This window comes from Vidua chalybeata, chromosome 1 (genome assembly GCF_026979565.1).
Source record: "Vidua chalybeata isolate OUT-0048 chromosome 1, bVidCha1 merged haplotype, whole genome shotgun sequence".
NCBI classification, from domain to species: domain Eukaryota; kingdom Metazoa; phylum Chordata; class Aves; order Passeriformes; family Viduidae; genus Vidua; species Vidua chalybeata.
The window spans coordinates 92,057,616-92,075,462 of NC_071530.1; the positions used below are offsets into that span (position 1 = coordinate 92,057,616).

Here is a 17,847-nt window from a genome sequence, read left to right on the forward strand (position 1 = left end):
ATTTTACTAAGCACGTTTACTTTGTTACGCCTAGTAGCCCCTAAAAAATGAGTTGTACATCCTCATTTCTTGCTTATTAAAACCACCCAAAAAATCTGCTTGGTTTAATTATATCACTTTGTACTTTCTTGAAATTCAAATGCTTTTCTGTTTAACTAATGGTGTTAATGAATGATAATGCATCAGCTCTCTGATGACAGGTGACAAAATTCAGTTACTTTTTCTGTATACCTTAGTACATCAGGAAAACATCTGAATATATCCTGTTGACTTTCCTGGAATAAGTAAAAGAAATTATCTGTTGAGGACCTTAGGCAGGAACCTCCTCCAGCAAGACATCAATTTGGAGCATTAACTGTTTAAATCCTTTTTGGTTAAAACCAATAGGAAAGTTATAGTGAAGAAAATGTTTGTAGGGCTCTCACTCCTTTTACTCCAGTGTGTCTTTTACAACAATCTTTTCCAGCAAAAATTGGAAGCACTCATTCACTTCTTGTATGAAGCAAGAAGCACATTCAAGATGTCATTAATACACAATTCTGTTAAGTGACTTTACCTTAAGTGACTAATTCTTTTCTTCTGAATTTTACATATAAGGTTCACTCGCTTCCTGGGTGCCCCTCTTGTGCTTCTCCCATGTGTCCCTGCTCTCCCTTCATGATGTCAAGCTTTTCCTGCCCTGCCTCTGTGAGCAGTTCTCTGCATTGTCCTTATGCTTTCTCTGTGCTCTGTCCACAGCACAAGAGAGACTTCAGGGAACAGATTGCAATATGGGACTGCAATTTTGTGTTCAGTTTCAGTCTTAGCTGTGAAGGAAAACAGTTCTTGGTGCCTCTTACAGGTTCTCCTGCTTGCAAAGGCCTCTGATAAGATTTTTACCCTTTAAGATGCTCTTTTTCACTGTCTGCTATGTCTTCTCACATACTTTGTGTTCTTCTTGTATGGTCTATGATATGGTTCAGATCTGTGAGCTCTGCTTGGTAGTGTTGAGCTTTGATTTCTTGGCTTTGGCTCCCAAACTGGCTAGTGGTGGGGAAGCTGGCTTCCACCAAACAGTTGGATTTCCTGTCATCTCAGTACCAAGTTATTATCTGCCCTCTGTAGCTTTCTGATGTCAGGATATAACATATTTTCAGTATTTCATAGTGGGTCTGTTGGCAGATCCTCCAATACTTTCCTGAGCTGCTCTTCTGTTTCAGTCTGTGGTGGTCCCATCCCCTCACAGGGATTCAGGCCCCAGTTTCAAAGTGTTTGATGTGAAACATCAGAGCAGCAACTTGCTCTCCCATGGTTTTACCTTCCTTCACAAACACTAAGCAGTTAAAAACAACATTCTTTTCATGTTTTCTGTCAGGAGCAGCACTCCTGACAGTTCTCATCTCACGATTTGGCACTTCCCGCAGTCCCACGGTATTTTTGATCTAGTGGAAACTGTCTATGAGCAAGGACAAATTCACTACATCCTATACAGACTCTCTGATGAGTGCTGGTTTCTAACATGTGCTCGTGGCTCCCTCTCTGCCACCCCACTGCATCTGTGGAGGCCCTTTTCCCTTCAGACCATTGCACTCAAGCTATGTCCTCTCCTTAACTCATCCTCTTTCAGCCCCATGAAAGGCTTCAAAGGTTTATGTTGGAATAAGAGTTTCAATTTTTTTTAAAGTGCATCAGTCCAGTTCAGCTGTTCATTATGCCACAGTGTACTTAAACCACCTGCTTTTACATGTCTCTGCCAAGAGAGCTCTGCCAAGTGACCAGTGACTAACTGGCCAGGGGAAGGCTGGAAGTACCACTTGGCATCATGGTTGTAGGCAAAGAAGTAGCTAATGGCAGTAGGCAGATAATCAGATACATGTGAAGGGGGTCAACATGTGAAACTTCTGTACATTGATGAGATGGTTAGAGATAAGACTGAGACTGTTGACCAGAACATCAGGGTCAGGAATTCATAAGCACCCCTAAAGAAAGCATCTGACAATTCTGAGAAAGTAAGCATTTAATATTAGATGTTAAATCTAAATACAGCAAAGCATGGAAACATAAGCAATTTTCAAGCAGTTTCAACTCTAGTCACCATGAAGAAAAAAAACATATTTTCAAAACTCACCTTATTTGTCACCAAGAATGACAAAACCCAACCATAATCATGGTGCTACAGACATCAGATGGTGACTACAGGCAGATTTAAGGGAGAGCAAAGCTATCTGTCTGCACACAGCCAGTGTCATACAAATGAGGTACAGCTCTCTGCTAGTTTGTGTCAATAAATATGCATGACTGCTGAGCCATGAGCCTTTTATTTGTATGTAGTAAACCCCTAATAAACCCCTGATTAGTCTTAACATCATGTGGGAGTAGGTAAACAAAATAGTATTTCCATCCTGGTTCTAAGGTTTACAACCGCTGCCATTTCTAGTAAGAAAGATTATCATATGTTCATCATATTGATATTTAGAGGCTTCATTAGTACTTGGAAGATGTGTAGAGACTCATTACTGGGGCAGTTTTTCACTGTCAGTAGTTTTTCACTGTCAGTAAAACCCTGTTTGCACTAGAGATGTTCTGTCTAGCAACAATCTGAAGTTCACAGGCATGGAAAATTACCTGCAAAATTAGAATATTTAAATTAAGCAACAAAAGGGTCATATGGAAAAAGAGGAAGAGCAAAAAGTATGCTGGCTGTCTTCAGTGTTTCTGAAGCATGGAATTTGGTTCTGCTGCAGATTTGTTACCAGCTTGAGGCACACATTCATCTATTTAATAGTTTAATTTTATCTGCAACAGTGGGAAAGAACATAACCTAGTAAGTTGGTTGCTTGGACAGTTTCCCCCCTCCTGTGACTTACAAAAGTCACATCAAGATGAAGCTAGTGGTTACTCCTGGCAGTCAGACCATGTGCCCCTTGTCGAGCTTTCTGCCAAGGAGAGGGTCTTGTGCCCACTCCCACCTTCTCAGAAGTTGCAGAGTGGCTTTCTCACACTCATGACATCAGGAGGAGCTTGACTGAGAGCTGGACATGTGCCCACCTTCTCTTCCCCCTCATTCTGCAGCCACACTCCTTATTTTTCCCAACCCAAAAATGGAGATGAACTTGCAGAGCAATGTGAAACATACACAGAAACTTTCTTTCAAAAATAGAAGTTCAGTTAGAAAGCAGAATATTGATTAAATAATCAGGGGGTGTAAGACATGGAAAGTTGCAAAGTTTTCCTGTGCTATTCACGTATGTAAAATTTTTGTACTCCTTGCTGGGGCTACAAAAGTATCTAAACATAAACAGGTCGTAGTCCTGTCTGAGTCTTTGGCTGTCCTACCTCTGTGTGGTTAGGAACTAGCTACACGCTAGGTCTTCATTTTTCCTGCTTTCATTTTACAATCCCTAGTTACAAATTGTGTGGAAAATGATTCTTCCTAAACAACCAAAATGCTAATGGGATGCAATATGAAATAATTCAGATTGCATAATCCTGTTTTAAATGCAACATAATAGACCTGTTGTTAACTTTCAAAGGTATGAATGAAAGTCTTCTTGAAATGACACAGCAAGATATTAACCAATATTAACCAAGCATATTAGTCTATACAGCCTTTGAAATAGAACTCTTTCTATTGCCTAACAGAAAAGGGAGTCCTTTTTGTTTTCCCCCTCAAGGACCCTGATGCTGAAAAAGTTAGAATATTCTTCTGATTTTCTTCACACTAGAGAATAAATACTACAAAATTGTGTATCAATGTAGTAAATCTTCCTACTAGCGTGTTATCACTTTTCAGGTGTATTCTATGAGATTGACACCAGAGTAAAACTACAAGAAAGATTAATACATTATTGAAAGGTACACTGAAGCATGTATTCACAATTTTGTACATTCTGCTCAGAAGCCTGAGATGTCAATGACTCCTTCAGCATCCTCATGCAGCACGCTCTCCCCCCGCGGCATTGGTGCACAAGCTAGTGTTTACTTAGGACTTAACATGACTTAATTTTTGTTTGCTGGATGTCAATTTTGTTTTGCTGTATGCTTCAATTAACAGGTGTGTATGTAACATAGACTGCAGTGGATACAGTTTTAATCCTGTATGTGCTTCTGATGGAAGTTCCTATAATAATCCATGCTTTGTCAGAGAGGCATCATGTCTGAGGCAAGAGCAGATTGACATCAGGCACCTTGGGCACTGCTCAGGTAGGATTAATTTTGGCTTTTTGGAGAAATGAAATTCTGACATAACTGGGCTTGGTAGACTTTCCCTTTTGCATTTTTGGTCAGAAGTCACTGATGCCGTTATCAGTGAACTCATCACCTGTAATTTTGTGTTCCCCATACTACACACATAGTGCTGTGTTTATATTGCCTTTCTTTGGCTGCTGTTACCTGGAAAGACAGGAAAAGCTCTTGGGAAAATATAAGCAAAAATCCAACAGTTCTTACATGAGGGGGTGGTAGGAGAACAGAAGGAATACGGGTATGTGGGAAGTCTTCCCTCTTGTTGCTGCGGGCTGTAAAATGTGCTTCCAGTGTGAGTCAGGTCGGGCCCTGATTACACAAACATTGATCCTTTATTCTTAAGGGTTTTTCTCCTTATTTGCATTTCAGATGCTTATTTGGAAATAAGCATTTGAAATATGCTTATTTCCAACCAAAGTGATTCTATCATTTCCTTTTCCAGTGTTGGAATGGTCCACTGAAGCCCTCTGCCTACTGCCTTGTAGCTAATCCTGCCCATAATCCTTCAGTTTTGGGGGCTTGCATTTAGGACTTTCTCATGGGAATAACAGATTTCTACCAACTTTTCGCCAGTTACATCTAGATCTCTAACTTGAGCAGTTCCAACACCAAAACAGACTGTCACCAAAATAACCTAGAAATACCACAGAAAAGTTTTTTGTTCAAAACCTAAAGCTTGAGGTCCACATTGGTCTGGACACCGGGGCTACCAGCTAGGTGTGATACCAACCTGGTTGTGTAGGAGGAACAATGTGGGAGTGTGTCCAGCTTGACTGCAATTTAAAATAGTTCTTTGAATATCATTCTGGCTTATCAGTGATGCACACGTACTGGTCTGGAAAATATCCTTTCCTAATAAGTAACCATGCATGTATTTATCACCTAGAAACAGATGACACAAATGCAGTTGGAAAGAAAGACGATGGCATGCAGTATCGGCCAGAAGTGAAAGGTACGGTGCAGACTTTGTGCTTCTTGGTTACAGCTTCACAAGATGAGAAAATAGAGCATGTAAGTCCCTTCTAGTCTGCCTAACAGCTCTGATTCTTGCAGCTGAGACAGACCTGTGAACAGTTTCTTTCTTACAGCAAGGCGAGCAGGAAGGTGTACATGATTTGTAAGATTTGCCTGCTCTATTTCTCTAAGATGCCCAGCTGCTCAGTATCCTGTGCACTGGCCACAGGATTGGACTCCCTCCAAGTGCTGTGAAAATGACTTTACTGGAGGACACCAAGCTGTGACATTCCTGATGAAATAACATAGCACAAGCCTCCCTGCCATGGTCCTATCTTTTCTGTTAACTTCTAGGAAAAATGGATGATTCTGTATTTGTTAGGTTGTTTTAAAATATTTTCAGTAAACTAATATGCTGAATCACATTGGTTGAAAATATTTCACCTACATGAACCCTTTTAATAACCTTTAATGCCTCAACTTTTTCTTCATCCCTGCTAGTCAGATGATCATACACATCAAGTATCACTCCAATGCTTTCTTTAGACCTCCTGTTGCTAGTAACACAGTTGAAAAAGCTGTTCTTGTTATTTTGGCCAGAATCAGTTTGAAATGAGTTTGGCCTTTTGTGTCTACAAACTACAGCTCTGTACTCTTCCTGTGAAGCCTGATCTCGCTTCCAGCTGCAATACAAATTATCTTTCCTTTTGAGCTCCACTCCCTGTTCAGTCAAGCTGGTCTTCTACCCCACTTGCTTGACTTACAACGCAGCGGAAATGTCTGCTCCTGTGCTTCTAAAGGCACTTCTTAAACCTTGACCAGTACTCATGGACCCCTCCAAAGCAGATTGCCAGGGTACTCTGCTAAAGGGCTCCATGAATAGCTTAAAGGTTTTTTCCTACTGAAATCCAGGGTAGCAATGCCGGTGTCCTTTTTTCTCGTTGCACTGAAAGCTCAGCCATTAAACTCAACCATTTCATGATCTCTATGGCCAAGACAGGCACCTAAAATTACACCCTCCATGAGCCCCATATTCACAAATAGCAAGCCTAGGAGGGCTTGGCTCACTGAGTACCTCTGACAAGAAGTTGTTATCTCCTGAAAATGTCAAGTCCTGTTCATCACAGCAATATTTTATTCCCATGTGATGTGTGGGAAGTTAAAAATCTCCCATAAAGACAAGGGCTAGCAATCCAGAAATTTCTCCTAATTGCTTATAGAATAAGTCATCAGTGCTCACATCCTGGCTGGGCACTCAGTAGTAGACATCCACTACCACATTTCCTTGTTTTCCATCCCTCTAGCCTTCACCCAGAGGCTCTCAACCACATCAGCACTAACTGTAAGTGCTGTACGATCACCTCTCCCTTACATACAACACGATACCTCCAACTTGTCTGCCCTGCCTGTCGCTCCTGAACAGCCTGGAGCCCTCCATCTCAACACTCTACTTGTGGGACTCATTTTACCAATTCATGCAAATACCAGTGATATTGTAGCTCTGGGAGATGACCAATGCTTCTAGTTCATCCTGTTTGTTTCTCATAATGTGTGTGTTGGTGTTCAAGCATTTCAAATGTGCTCCTGAGCTCTCCATGCTTCCAGAAGCAGTGGAAGTGTTCTAGCACTTGCTACCCTCAGGTGATGCCATGTGACTTACACTGCAATGGTGTTGGAATCTCCTTCCCTCATCAGTTCTAGATTAAAGTCCTCTCCATCCTCCCAGCTTATGCCCAAAAAGTAATTTTACCCTTCAGGACAGGCTGGTTCCATCAGGCCCCAGAATACCTTGTCTCTTCCATAATTTAAAACCCCAAAGTTTTGGTGGAAACACCAGTCCCAGAGCAAGGTATTAACATCCTCTGCTCACCCATTTGTTTCAAGCTCCCCCTCATTATTGGGAGGATTGAAGGGAAACACTACCTGTGTTCCCAAATTTTTTTTAGCATTGTCCCCAGGGCTTCTGAAACCTCATTTGATTGAACCTCAGGCTTTTTGTGGCTACATTGTCATTAGTAGCCACATGAAAGAGCAGGAGTGAGTAGTAGTCTGAAGGTTGGAATACCCTCTTCAGTCTTGTGGTGACATCTCTAATTCAGGTCCCAGGGAGGAAGAAAACTTATGTGAAAAGACAATCCAGTCTGCAAGTGGGTATTTATATTTTGCACAGGAAGGAATCACAAATGAGCATAACTTACTGTTCTTTCTCCTCAGTTCTGGTCTTAATGCAGGTTTTGTTCTCTGTTAGCTCTGGTCTTCAGTTTTTTCAGTCATTATACTTCTTTGCACTACCATGGCTTCCCTGAATAAAGCCATCCCAACATGGCTTTCAACATTCCTTGTGTTCTTGAAAAGTCATTAAGTGTCAAAAAACTTCATATATTTTTCTCTTTTCACAAATTCTCTTATTTTCACTGCATATGATGTACCAGTTGGAGTGATTTAATGTCAATTTTCACTTACATTATGAAGGTATAAAAGGCACCAAATGCAATATGCATCTTATTATGTTATGTAATGAAACACCACTTTCAGTTCCTATTCCAAAGAGGTAACAGCCTTTTATTCATTGCATGTAAATTGCCCTTGAAATCTAGTTAGTGGAAAAACCATTGTATATAATTATTATTATTAATGTGTATGGCTTGTGCAGTCTCACATTCAGCAAATGATGTGGATGGAGAGAGTATGCTTCACAAAAAAAGGGTTGTTTTGAAATTTTTTAATACAGTACTCAGGTCTCTTTAGATAGTGAGAGCCTGAAGTGAACTTCTTTGAATTGTTTCTTTTCATCCAGGGTAAGAGAACAGTCCACACTCCTACCTGTTTGCTTTTGCTTTCAGTTCCTGTGAGTTAATCTTGTTAAACTCTGTTCTCTGAATGGCTAATATCTTTTAGTCTCTAGAACTGTGACAGTCTGCTCCTGAAGCGTAAGTGGCTGCCTAAAGTTCCATCAGAAAGGTCTCTCTTCCCAGATTCAGCTGGCTTGGTGGTTTTGTTGTACCAAGATGAGCATCAGGGTTTCAGTTTTTATGCATGACTTTTCCTTCTGGTGAAGTTTTTGAACTCCTATATCCAGTCACTCTTTCAAGGCTCCTACACCAGTTACATCTTTCACTTTGAAGCTCTGAACCAGTCTAGCAGGTGTCTCTGATTAAAAACAGATTCCTGTCAAAAGGGACAAAATTGCCTATTTTACACTAGGAATCACCTCCTGCATTTAACATCTCCTTGCTCAATGTAAGTTTTGCCTCTCATCTGTGTCTGGCCACTTTTCAGGGGATGCACCTTTCAGTTTTCCACTGGGCCTCACATTGTGTATCAGTACATGTATTAAAACCAGATATGGTGCAGCTCTCTGAACATACTAATATAATTGTCTGTAGCTCATTATAAGGTTTGATTGGGACCAAATATGACAGTAATTAAATTATTGGAAAAGGAGGGAGTTGATAGTTTTGGTATGAGGCATCCCCACTTTTCTCCTCTTACACGTCACCACATAGTCTATTCCATCAGTGCAGTGGTGGACATACTGTCAGTATTAGTCAATGTTCTTCCTTTGTGTCAATTCCTCTGTATCTTCAAAACAGCCTGAATTAACAGGCTTCCTTATATCTAAAATCTCTTATACAGGGTTGGGGATTTTTCTCCAGAACCAAATTAAAATACATTCCAGACATTTCAGGAAAAAACTAAACCAGCAACATATCTCTCTTTTTGTCTTGTAAAAATACATACTCTTTCTTGCTCTTTTGATTTCAAATATCTGCAATTGTATAAGAGATTTCTTCTTCACACTCCCTTTTGCTTTATAGTCTTTTATATGTGAAGCTATAGTCTATTGCCATGGAAATGAACACAATTCAATAAATACTCTCTCATCTTAAAATCCCTGCTCATTATGAAATATCAACTTCTGTCTTTCGAACTTTTTTATCGAAAAATTTTGGGGGGAAAATGATTGAATTTAAAAATAAATAGTTGGCTGTGTCCCCTCCCAGGCCTTGCCCACTCTCAGTCTTCTTGCTGAGGGGAGATGCAGAGTGAGAAGCAGAGGAAGTTTGACGCTGTGTGAGCTCCCTTCAGCAATAGCCAAAACAGTGTTGTGTTACTACTATAATTTCAACCAGAAATCAAAACCACAGCACTCCAACAGCTGCTGTGAAAGAGGTTAACTCCATCCCAGCCAAAACCAGCACACCTCCCAAAGGAATGGGTATTCTAGACACATTTCAATATTTTTAAACTCTCTCTCCATGAAAATGTTTCTCTGAAGAAGACTGCTATTGAAGTGTGTTTGATTTTAACTTTAACCACCAGTGGTACCAATCAGATCTGGGCTGTATCAAGTGGTTTTCTACCCAGTAATCATAAAATGTGGTTCAACATCTTTCTAATCCTTTTTAGAGAGTTCTTTTTCATCTGTTTACACATGGGAGAGAGCTCTCTGTATCTATGTACCCCAGTGCCACTGACAAAGCCTCTGCTGATCTTCCTGCTTTGGTTTGTTTCTGTCACGAACACTTTTCTCCTTTTTGAGAAACCTGATGTAAAAAGCATATTTAGAGGTCTCTGAGGATAATTTTCCAGTGCAGTATCTTCTAGCAAATCTCTGTAGGTGCCTCTGAAACTTCCCCCTTAAGCCTCTGCTTTATTATTCTCGATTCCTTTATTCACTGCAAGTTTTTAAGGATATGCAATTCTTGGTTGAGAGTTTTAAATTAACATCATAGACCCATGTATAATTGTTTATGTATATTTCTTTTTAAGACGCCAGTGATCAAAGAGAAGACATTTACATTGGAAACCACATACCTTGTTCAGAAAGCTTCAATGGTTACTGTATACATGGAAAATGTGAGTTCATTTATTCCACTCAGAAGGCTTCCTGCCGGTAAGTCCTTCATGTCTCCAAAATCTGATTGAAATCACTGGAAAGCTTAATTAAAATGCTCTCTAGACATAACGACAGCATGTGTCGCTTTGTGATATCGGAGCAGTGGCACAGGAGAAGCATCCCCATGCTGTGGGCAGCACCCAGCTGCTCCAGTCAGGAGGGAGATAGTGCTCAGAGGAGATGCTCGGTCAGTCAGGTACATCAGAACCTGAATCCCTCCGAGGAATGTAGCCTCAGTGTTGTATTCTTATTTTCAGCTGCTAAATCATATCCAGAGCTAAAAAAACAAAAAAAACAGAAACACATTAAAAAGGCCTTTGCCTTGCATGGCTTCTCTCTGTGACTGCTCTTTCCTCACTGACCCCTCAGCCTGTTCTTACACTATCAGTACATTTTATTGTTCCTGTCGTAAACTCTCTCTAGAGGATCAATACCTTATTTTTAGCATTTGTTGCCCTTTTTCACAATAATAGGCTTCATCTAGAGAATTAAAAATTGCAAAATATTCTTTAGCCCACACTATTTGTCTACAGTGTAAACTAGCAAGCAACTCAGAACACTCAGTATTAAGCCCTTCAGTGTTTTCCAGAATATATGAATGTTCCTTAGCTCCCAGATAATTTTTTCCTTTACATTTCACCAATCAAATTCTGTATATTTGTTTTTCTCCAAATAATTATTATTATTATAATGGTTGTTGCTATCTTTGTTATTATTATTATTATTATTATTGTTATTAAAAAGTTGTTTATAGCAAAAGGCCACTTTTCAATAAGATGCAGTGCCCTACTTATTAGGAGGTTTCACTCCTGAGCTTTTATCTTGCAAGCTTGTACTTTCAGATTTATGTGGCTGAAACTGCCATAACTCTTCGTTTTCCTTTGCTTTTGAAACTTCAGCTGTAAATCCATTGGATGCTTTCATATTTTCTCCCTTGATCCTTATTGATTGATGATATTTAGGTGTTTTTTGCACTGCTAAGATTTAAGGGTTTCCAGACAGATCAGAGAGCAGGATGCCCAAATGGCAGAGCCAGTATTGTTGTCAACTTACGCACTTGAAAGCTTCTATTATTTCTCTTACCATGCAAGACCCTTTCTTGTTTATTTTCAGCTTTCCAATAGGACTGTTTTGGTGTTCTTTTGGTCTGGAACCAAGAGAGCTCAACATGGCTTTGCTTCTTTTGGGAAACTGGGTGCATCCCCAACATCATCTTGATGGGCATTAGGCAACACTATCTGATTACAGTATTATTTTGATCTAGAACTGTATTTAACATAATTTATAATGTATTTGCCCTCAAAATGTTTAAAGAAGAAGTATTTAAAGGAAAACATTCCTGTCTGAATTAACTAATTTTTATTTTCTCAGAATATTCTTCTGGAAGGTGTTAATCGTATAGTAATTTATCAATTTATGATTCAGTGTAAATTCAATCTTTTAAATATCTATTATTACTCTAATAAGTATTGATAGGCAATGTTTTGATGGATCTAATGTTTTAATGTACCATCCTTTTAAATTCTATTTTATAGTTACATTTACTGTTACTAGCTTCAGCTATGTGTTTAAACATTCTCAGCACTGAGTCTGGCACAACAAACCTCACATGGTTCCAGTCCAGAATTTGTGACTATCAGTTCTTGACCCTGAGTATCAGATCTCCTTTGGATTTTTCTTGGCTATTAAAATACTGATGGTCTCATGCTTTATGCATGTTTCTTACTGGAGCAGAGTTATTAAGGAAACAAATAGTTTATAACAGACATCAATCTACCGTAGTAATCATATACCTCTATCAGAGAAAAAAAATATCTCTTTCTCCAGCAAGGAAAATATAATGATGAATGCTAAGGGCAAATTGTTATTTTCAAATGCTCTCAGTTCTCAAAGACATCTAGCATATACATTGTTTAATTTGGTCCTCATTTCCTGGTAGCGATGTATATGAGGTGTCGGATGACCTATAAAACTGCAGAAAATACTTGTGCAGAGCAAACTCTGAGTTCTGCTTTCACTGAGGGCAATGAATCTCCTTGCTTATTGTACAGCAGCCCTCCAGGACTGCCAGCAGGCAGTGGGGAGGAAGGTTTTGTAGCAGTCAGTTGCACAGTATTGAGTTTAGCAGCCTTTGCACAGATGGGATCAGGTCTGTCTCCTGCTGCCCTCCTTGTGCGGTGCAGTTCTGCCCTGTCCTTATGGCAGGCTGCATCAAGTACACACAGTCCAGCCCTTTAAAAAGAAATCTATACTTATTTATGCTAAATAAATTAATTGACTAATCAGCTTATTTTGATAAATCCTTGCTGACCTCTATTGATCTTGCTATTGTACTAATGCTATATTATCTTGTTATACATTTATGCAGCAGAATGTTTTAAAATCTGTTCTACTAGTTTAAGGTAGAAAACTAGTGACTACTACTTCATCCTGCCATCATGTAATTCTTAATGCAAGCACTTTTTCTCCTGAATCTGCATTCAGTGTTTCTCAGAAATAATTTCTTGTCATTTTAGTGTTTCTGAGGAAACACTTTTTTTAATTCCTTGTGTCTTCTCTTCCTTGTTTTGTCTATTCTGCATTAAAGCAGCTCTCACATTGATAATACTTCATCTGCTACTTTCTTTAATGAAAACAAAAGCAAAATAGCAATAAAATTAAAGTCCTCTTGACTAACAAGGAGACCTCTTCCTTTCTATGTCTTCTTGCATGATTACCAGTGTGTTCACTGTCCTCATTCTTCTTGTATGCTTATACAAAGTTCTCTTTATTCCCTTCCTGGCTACCACTGGGCACACTTACACCACATGGAGGGTTTTCTTTAACAAGTCTTACTGGAATTTGGTTCATGCCTGAACCACAACTCCTTACACAGCAGCTCATGGCTGGAGAAAGTAGAGTCACAAGATTATGAACATGTAAACCCCAACTATTATCCCTGCATGCAGAGGGGGATTAGGAGTTGCATTAGCATTTGTAAAAAGGTCTTTGGTGTAATTATTTTGTTGCTCCAAACAGAATTAATGCCTACCCTAGCACAAAGTTTTTGAAGGGATGAGTCTGATTTTGTTTCATTCGGGGTTGTCAGATCCAGTTTACAGAAGGATTGTTGCTCTGCCTGCATGTGAGTATTTCTTCTCCAGCTGTAGAGCTGGAGGCCAATTGTATGATTCAGTTGTCCATAGTGATGCATTCGTGTCAGTCAATTCTAAAGGATAGCTGTACTAGGAACTTGCTCAGGGTTGTAAGTGGTGGCCTTTGACTCTGCAGGCTTCATCTCAGTGTTTTGGGTGGCTCTTGCCTTTTCTTGTGCCGCAGCCTCTTTTGCCTTGAGACATGAATTTTTTTCAGAGTGTGTTTGCTCTGGCACATCTTGCATTGCTGGAACACATCACTGCTCAGCCTCTGCTGAGCTTCTCTTTGAGCTAACTGCTGCTTTGCTCAGGCAAGTTGCCATTTAGAGAGGTGCTTCTCTTCTGCTTCCACCTATTTCTCCCCCACCCCATGCAAATTATTTTGGATTCTTCCTTGAACTCTTGTTGCCCTGTTCTTTTGAGAGTTTTAAAGTTCTTCTAAAAGTTCCTATGCCTTCTGATGGTTACATATTTCTACTAAATTTTCTCACACGGTTCATATAAATAATGATTGTTTTACATTCTTCTTTGTGGATAGAGAGAATTGATAGACTGTTGGTTTGACCATTGTGGTTGGAGAGGTGGCAGTTTCACCCTCCAATCCACTGTCACTTTTGCTATTCCATATATAGTGGAGTCAGAAAATAAAGTTTGGTTTTTGGGGTTCTTTTCTTTCCTTTTACATCTAGCCTGCTTGTGTGAGTTATTTCGTGTCATAGTGTAACAAACTCTCACTGAAACAGTTGTGAGCCATTGGGTTTTCTAAGCTGACCTCCATTGAATTCTGGCTCAGCCACAAGGCAGGAGGGGGTTTGGTGCTGGTCTTGTCCAGAAGATTTTGCAAGATACCACTTCTCTAGGTTGCAGCTTGAAAAGGGGGTCTTCAATCCATATTTCAAGGTTCCCCTTCCTCTTTGTCACTTCTGTCCCATATTGAGCTGAATGAGCTGTGCTCTCTCTATGCTTCATGAACATGATTCTTGCATTTAATTTAGCCTTGTCTACTTGTCTTCCAAGTGTCTACTTGTTCCACCCCGTTATTACACTCTTCCTAAATATTGTACCAATATAATTATGACCCACGTATTTCTTTTGACAAATGAGGGTCTTCCCCATGATGGTGTATTTTCAGGGGGCCACTAGTAACCTTGTCCAGAAAAAGCAGAGCATTTTTGCAGAGCAGACTTGCTCTGTCTTTTCTCTTGCCACACAGATCCAAACCATTCCCTAACCCAAGCATTATCACACACGCACCTTCTTATGAGCTCTTTCTCAGCTGGAGTCACCTTGGATTTCTCATTTCATCTGAAAAATGACTGGGGTGCTGTCAAATTGCAGATTCCATGAAATATTCATTTTCTTTTTCAGATGTGAATCAGGATATACTGGACAGCACTGTGAAAAGACAGACTTTAGTATTCTTTATGTTGTCCCAAGTAGACAAAAGCTTACGCATGTCCTTATTGCAGCGATAATTGGAGCTGTACAGATTGCCATTATAGTTGCAATTGTCATGTGCATAACCAGGTAGGTAAAGACAAAAACTGAAAAATTACACATTGTATGGATATATTTTTTCTGTATTAAATTACATGATGTCCAACATTCTATTTGCTTAATACCCACTTAAAAACTACCAAATGACTGAAGGAGGATAATTATGTAACATCCTGTCTGCCCCTTTGTTTCTTTGGTCACAAAAGACAGATTTGTCTGAATTCAGAAACCACCAGTAACCACTCTGAATCTCCAGACCAAATACACAGCAGAACAGATCAGCCTTGAAACAAATCCAAGAGTTAAGCTACTGTTTTATACCTCCACTGGACTTATTTAGGGATTGCTGAAATTTTGTGGAACTTATGATCCCCAGCTACCACCCAGTGAAACCAGAGAGACTCAGAAGATGCTGTTCCCTGTGGCACCACTGTAAATCGTGTTACACAGAGAAAGAAGTACCCCTTACACCATATACACTTTCTGAAAATTACTGTGCAACTTAGTTCCATTATTAGACACTCATGTAAGAACCTGTTTTGTGAAACTTAAAGACACACAAGCACAGAGTTCAGGTTTCTGGGTTGTCTCAAGTTCTCACCCTGTGTAAAAACTCAGATGAAAGCCATGGGTTCTTTTTGATGACAAGGCATTTAGTTCTAGGACTTGAACCAAACAAAACACTGAGGTCAAAGACCTCAGATAGATAAAGGATGACTTTGTTACATTATAGGTGCATGAAGTATTTAAGTCTTACACTTGGGCATCCGTGCCACAGTTTGACTGTTCCTCCTCAAGTTGTCCTTCACTTTTCAGCTCCACTTACATTGGGCCATAAAACTTTCTGCTACTGCATTAGTTTAAGGCTTCCAAAACTCAGTGATGTAGAGGGACACCCTGTGAATGAGCAATACAGGCCTCTTTCCCCATATCCCTTGTAAAGTTCAACCTAACAGATGCACATGTATAAAACATCACCTGCACATGTAAAAGAGTTACTTGGCTCATGCAGTTGATGTCAGTCCCTTTTTCACTCAACATCCTGCTGGCCAAAGCAGTGGTGTGGAAGGCTATGGTTCAGCTCCTCTTTCAGCCTCTGTATGATCATTCCCCAGCTCTCAGTCTCTCATGTCTTGCTGCATCTCAGCAGGACTGCTCCATCATTCATTGCCTTGGCTGAGTAAGTGCCATTCCATTCAGGATTGCTGGCTTTTGTGAATCCTTTTAGTTGTGTGTCTGGCCCCAAGAAAGGGACCACCAGAGTCACCCCACAGAGAGACCTGGGTGGGCTCTGTCTCATGGGCTGCAGTGAGCAGCAAGGCACCTGGAGGTCCAGCACTTCAAAAGGCTGATTGATCCAGTCTCACCATCCACTGGGTTTTAAATATGAAATATGTATAAAGTAAAGCTAATGCAGTCATTCCCTATGGAACGTGTTTGCTGGATCAAGGCTGAAGGACATAGCACCTTGCTGCTTTCAGCCTCAAGGTCAAGCAGGGCTCCCTTCTGCATGATCTGGGGTCCTACAGATGTTCCCAGGTAACAGTCCAGTACTGAACAGCAGGAGCGTTCCACTTGTCAGCACAAATCATAGACTCCTTGCTATTGTTAAGTACAGAAAATTAAATCAATGTGTGATTGTTAGGCTTAATAATAGGTGGCATATATAAAATCAGCCCTCCTTTCCTATTTCTCTCTTTTTTTTTAACAGAAAATGCCCCAAAAATAATAGAGGACGTCGGCAGAAGCAAAACCTAGGCCATTTTACTTCAGATACATCATCCAGAATGGTTTAACTTAGTGCTTTTTATACCTACATTGACCATGTGATGTACATTTTTATTATATCTTTTTTTAAAGAATGGAAATATTTATTTCAGAGGCCTTATTTTTGAACATTTTTAGTGTCACAATGTTGGTCTGTATTCTGAAAGCATCAACTCTAACAGCTATGGACTGTTTTAGTATCTTTACGTTTATGTTTTTGAATACAGTAGTTCATTTTCTGTATCTGTATCACATGGTTATATAATAGACTTGTGCTTTATCCATGGAATGTAATATTTTTGGGAACACAGATTTATTCCAACAATGGTTGTAGACTAAAAAAAACCCCAACAAACCAACAAAATAAGTCCACATTACCTAACAAACAAGGCATGAACTAAAGGTAAAAATGTTTACAGCTTACTTTTCTTATGAGGAACTAGAAAACACTGTGTTTAAATACCGTAGATATTTAAATGTTTTTGGAAGTTAGTAACTGATTTTTTAGACACTGCCTATCGCATGACCTGTGAAGCTGTGTGCTGTGTGTAGTTGTAACATATTTATAAAATGTGTGGGCTGGGTCTAAGCACTGCCATCTTCAGAAATAATTCCAACAATTTATTTTTAAAGATGAAAATTATAAATTTCATAATTTGGGAAGTTACCTGGTAGAACAGATGGCACAGGTCCAAAAGAAGTAGGTCTTAGTAGATTTAGGTATTGTAAAAATTGGTGTTGAATAATTGAACACAAATAATTGGAATAAAGCCTACTTTATCACTGTTAAAACTGTTTTAATATTTCTTAAACTTTTTTAAAGAAAATACATGTTTTAACACCTACAATGCAGATTGTATAGTGTTTGTGATGAAAATTAAAAAAAATAAAAGTGAATGAATTACTAGTGCTCTTGTATAGAGTATTTTCAAGAGCTAAAGAAGTCCATCCAAATTAGTCTGCTGGTCATAGTTATATTAATAGACTGTTAGTTGTCGTTTGAAAGATCCCAAGATAAAGTGTGAATAGGATGTGTTCAGCTGTTTTAACATGTAGTGTAGGCTTTCAGAATTTTGCATGTAGGATTTAATAATTTGTTCAATAAAAAAAAATGCTTTCAACATTTTGAACTGGAAAAGCATGTCACAATACAACGTTTTCACTATATTGCCTCTGGTTTAGTGTGTTTATTTGCTACCCCATGGGGTAATTGCAGCAAGCTGAAGACCTGAAGTTGTTTTGCTGGAAAAGAAACAGCCATGCTAATTTTCCTGACCGCTTTTTGAATTCCCTCAGAGGAAAGCACTCCAGTAACATGAAAACAAAAGCAGATCTTTAAAAATATGCAAGTTTGCTTTCCTGCTTAATTAG

At 39.4% G+C, this 17,847-nt stretch overlaps 1 protein-coding gene across 1 annotated transcript in view; it reads left to right on the forward strand.

The window, feature by feature from the left end:
* Window positions 1–17,625, forward strand: part of TMEFF1 (transmembrane protein with EGF like and two follistatin like domains 1) — a 112,757-nt gene extending 95,132 nt beyond the window's left edge. Inside the window, exons 6-10 of the mRNA XM_053944629.1 lie at window positions 4,034–4,182; window positions 5,111–5,176; window positions 9,952–10,075; window positions 14,581–14,739; window positions 16,421–17,625. Of these exons, the coding sequence (XP_053800604.1) occupies window positions 4,034–4,182; window positions 5,111–5,176; window positions 9,952–10,075; window positions 14,581–14,739; window positions 16,421–16,505 (583 nt within the window). The 3' untranslated portion in view covers window positions 16,506–17,625. The remainder of the gene's footprint in view (window positions 1–4,033; window positions 4,183–5,110; window positions 5,177–9,951; window positions 10,076–14,580; window positions 14,740–16,420) is intronic.
* The last annotated feature ends 222 nt before the right edge of the window (window positions 17,626–17,847 follow it).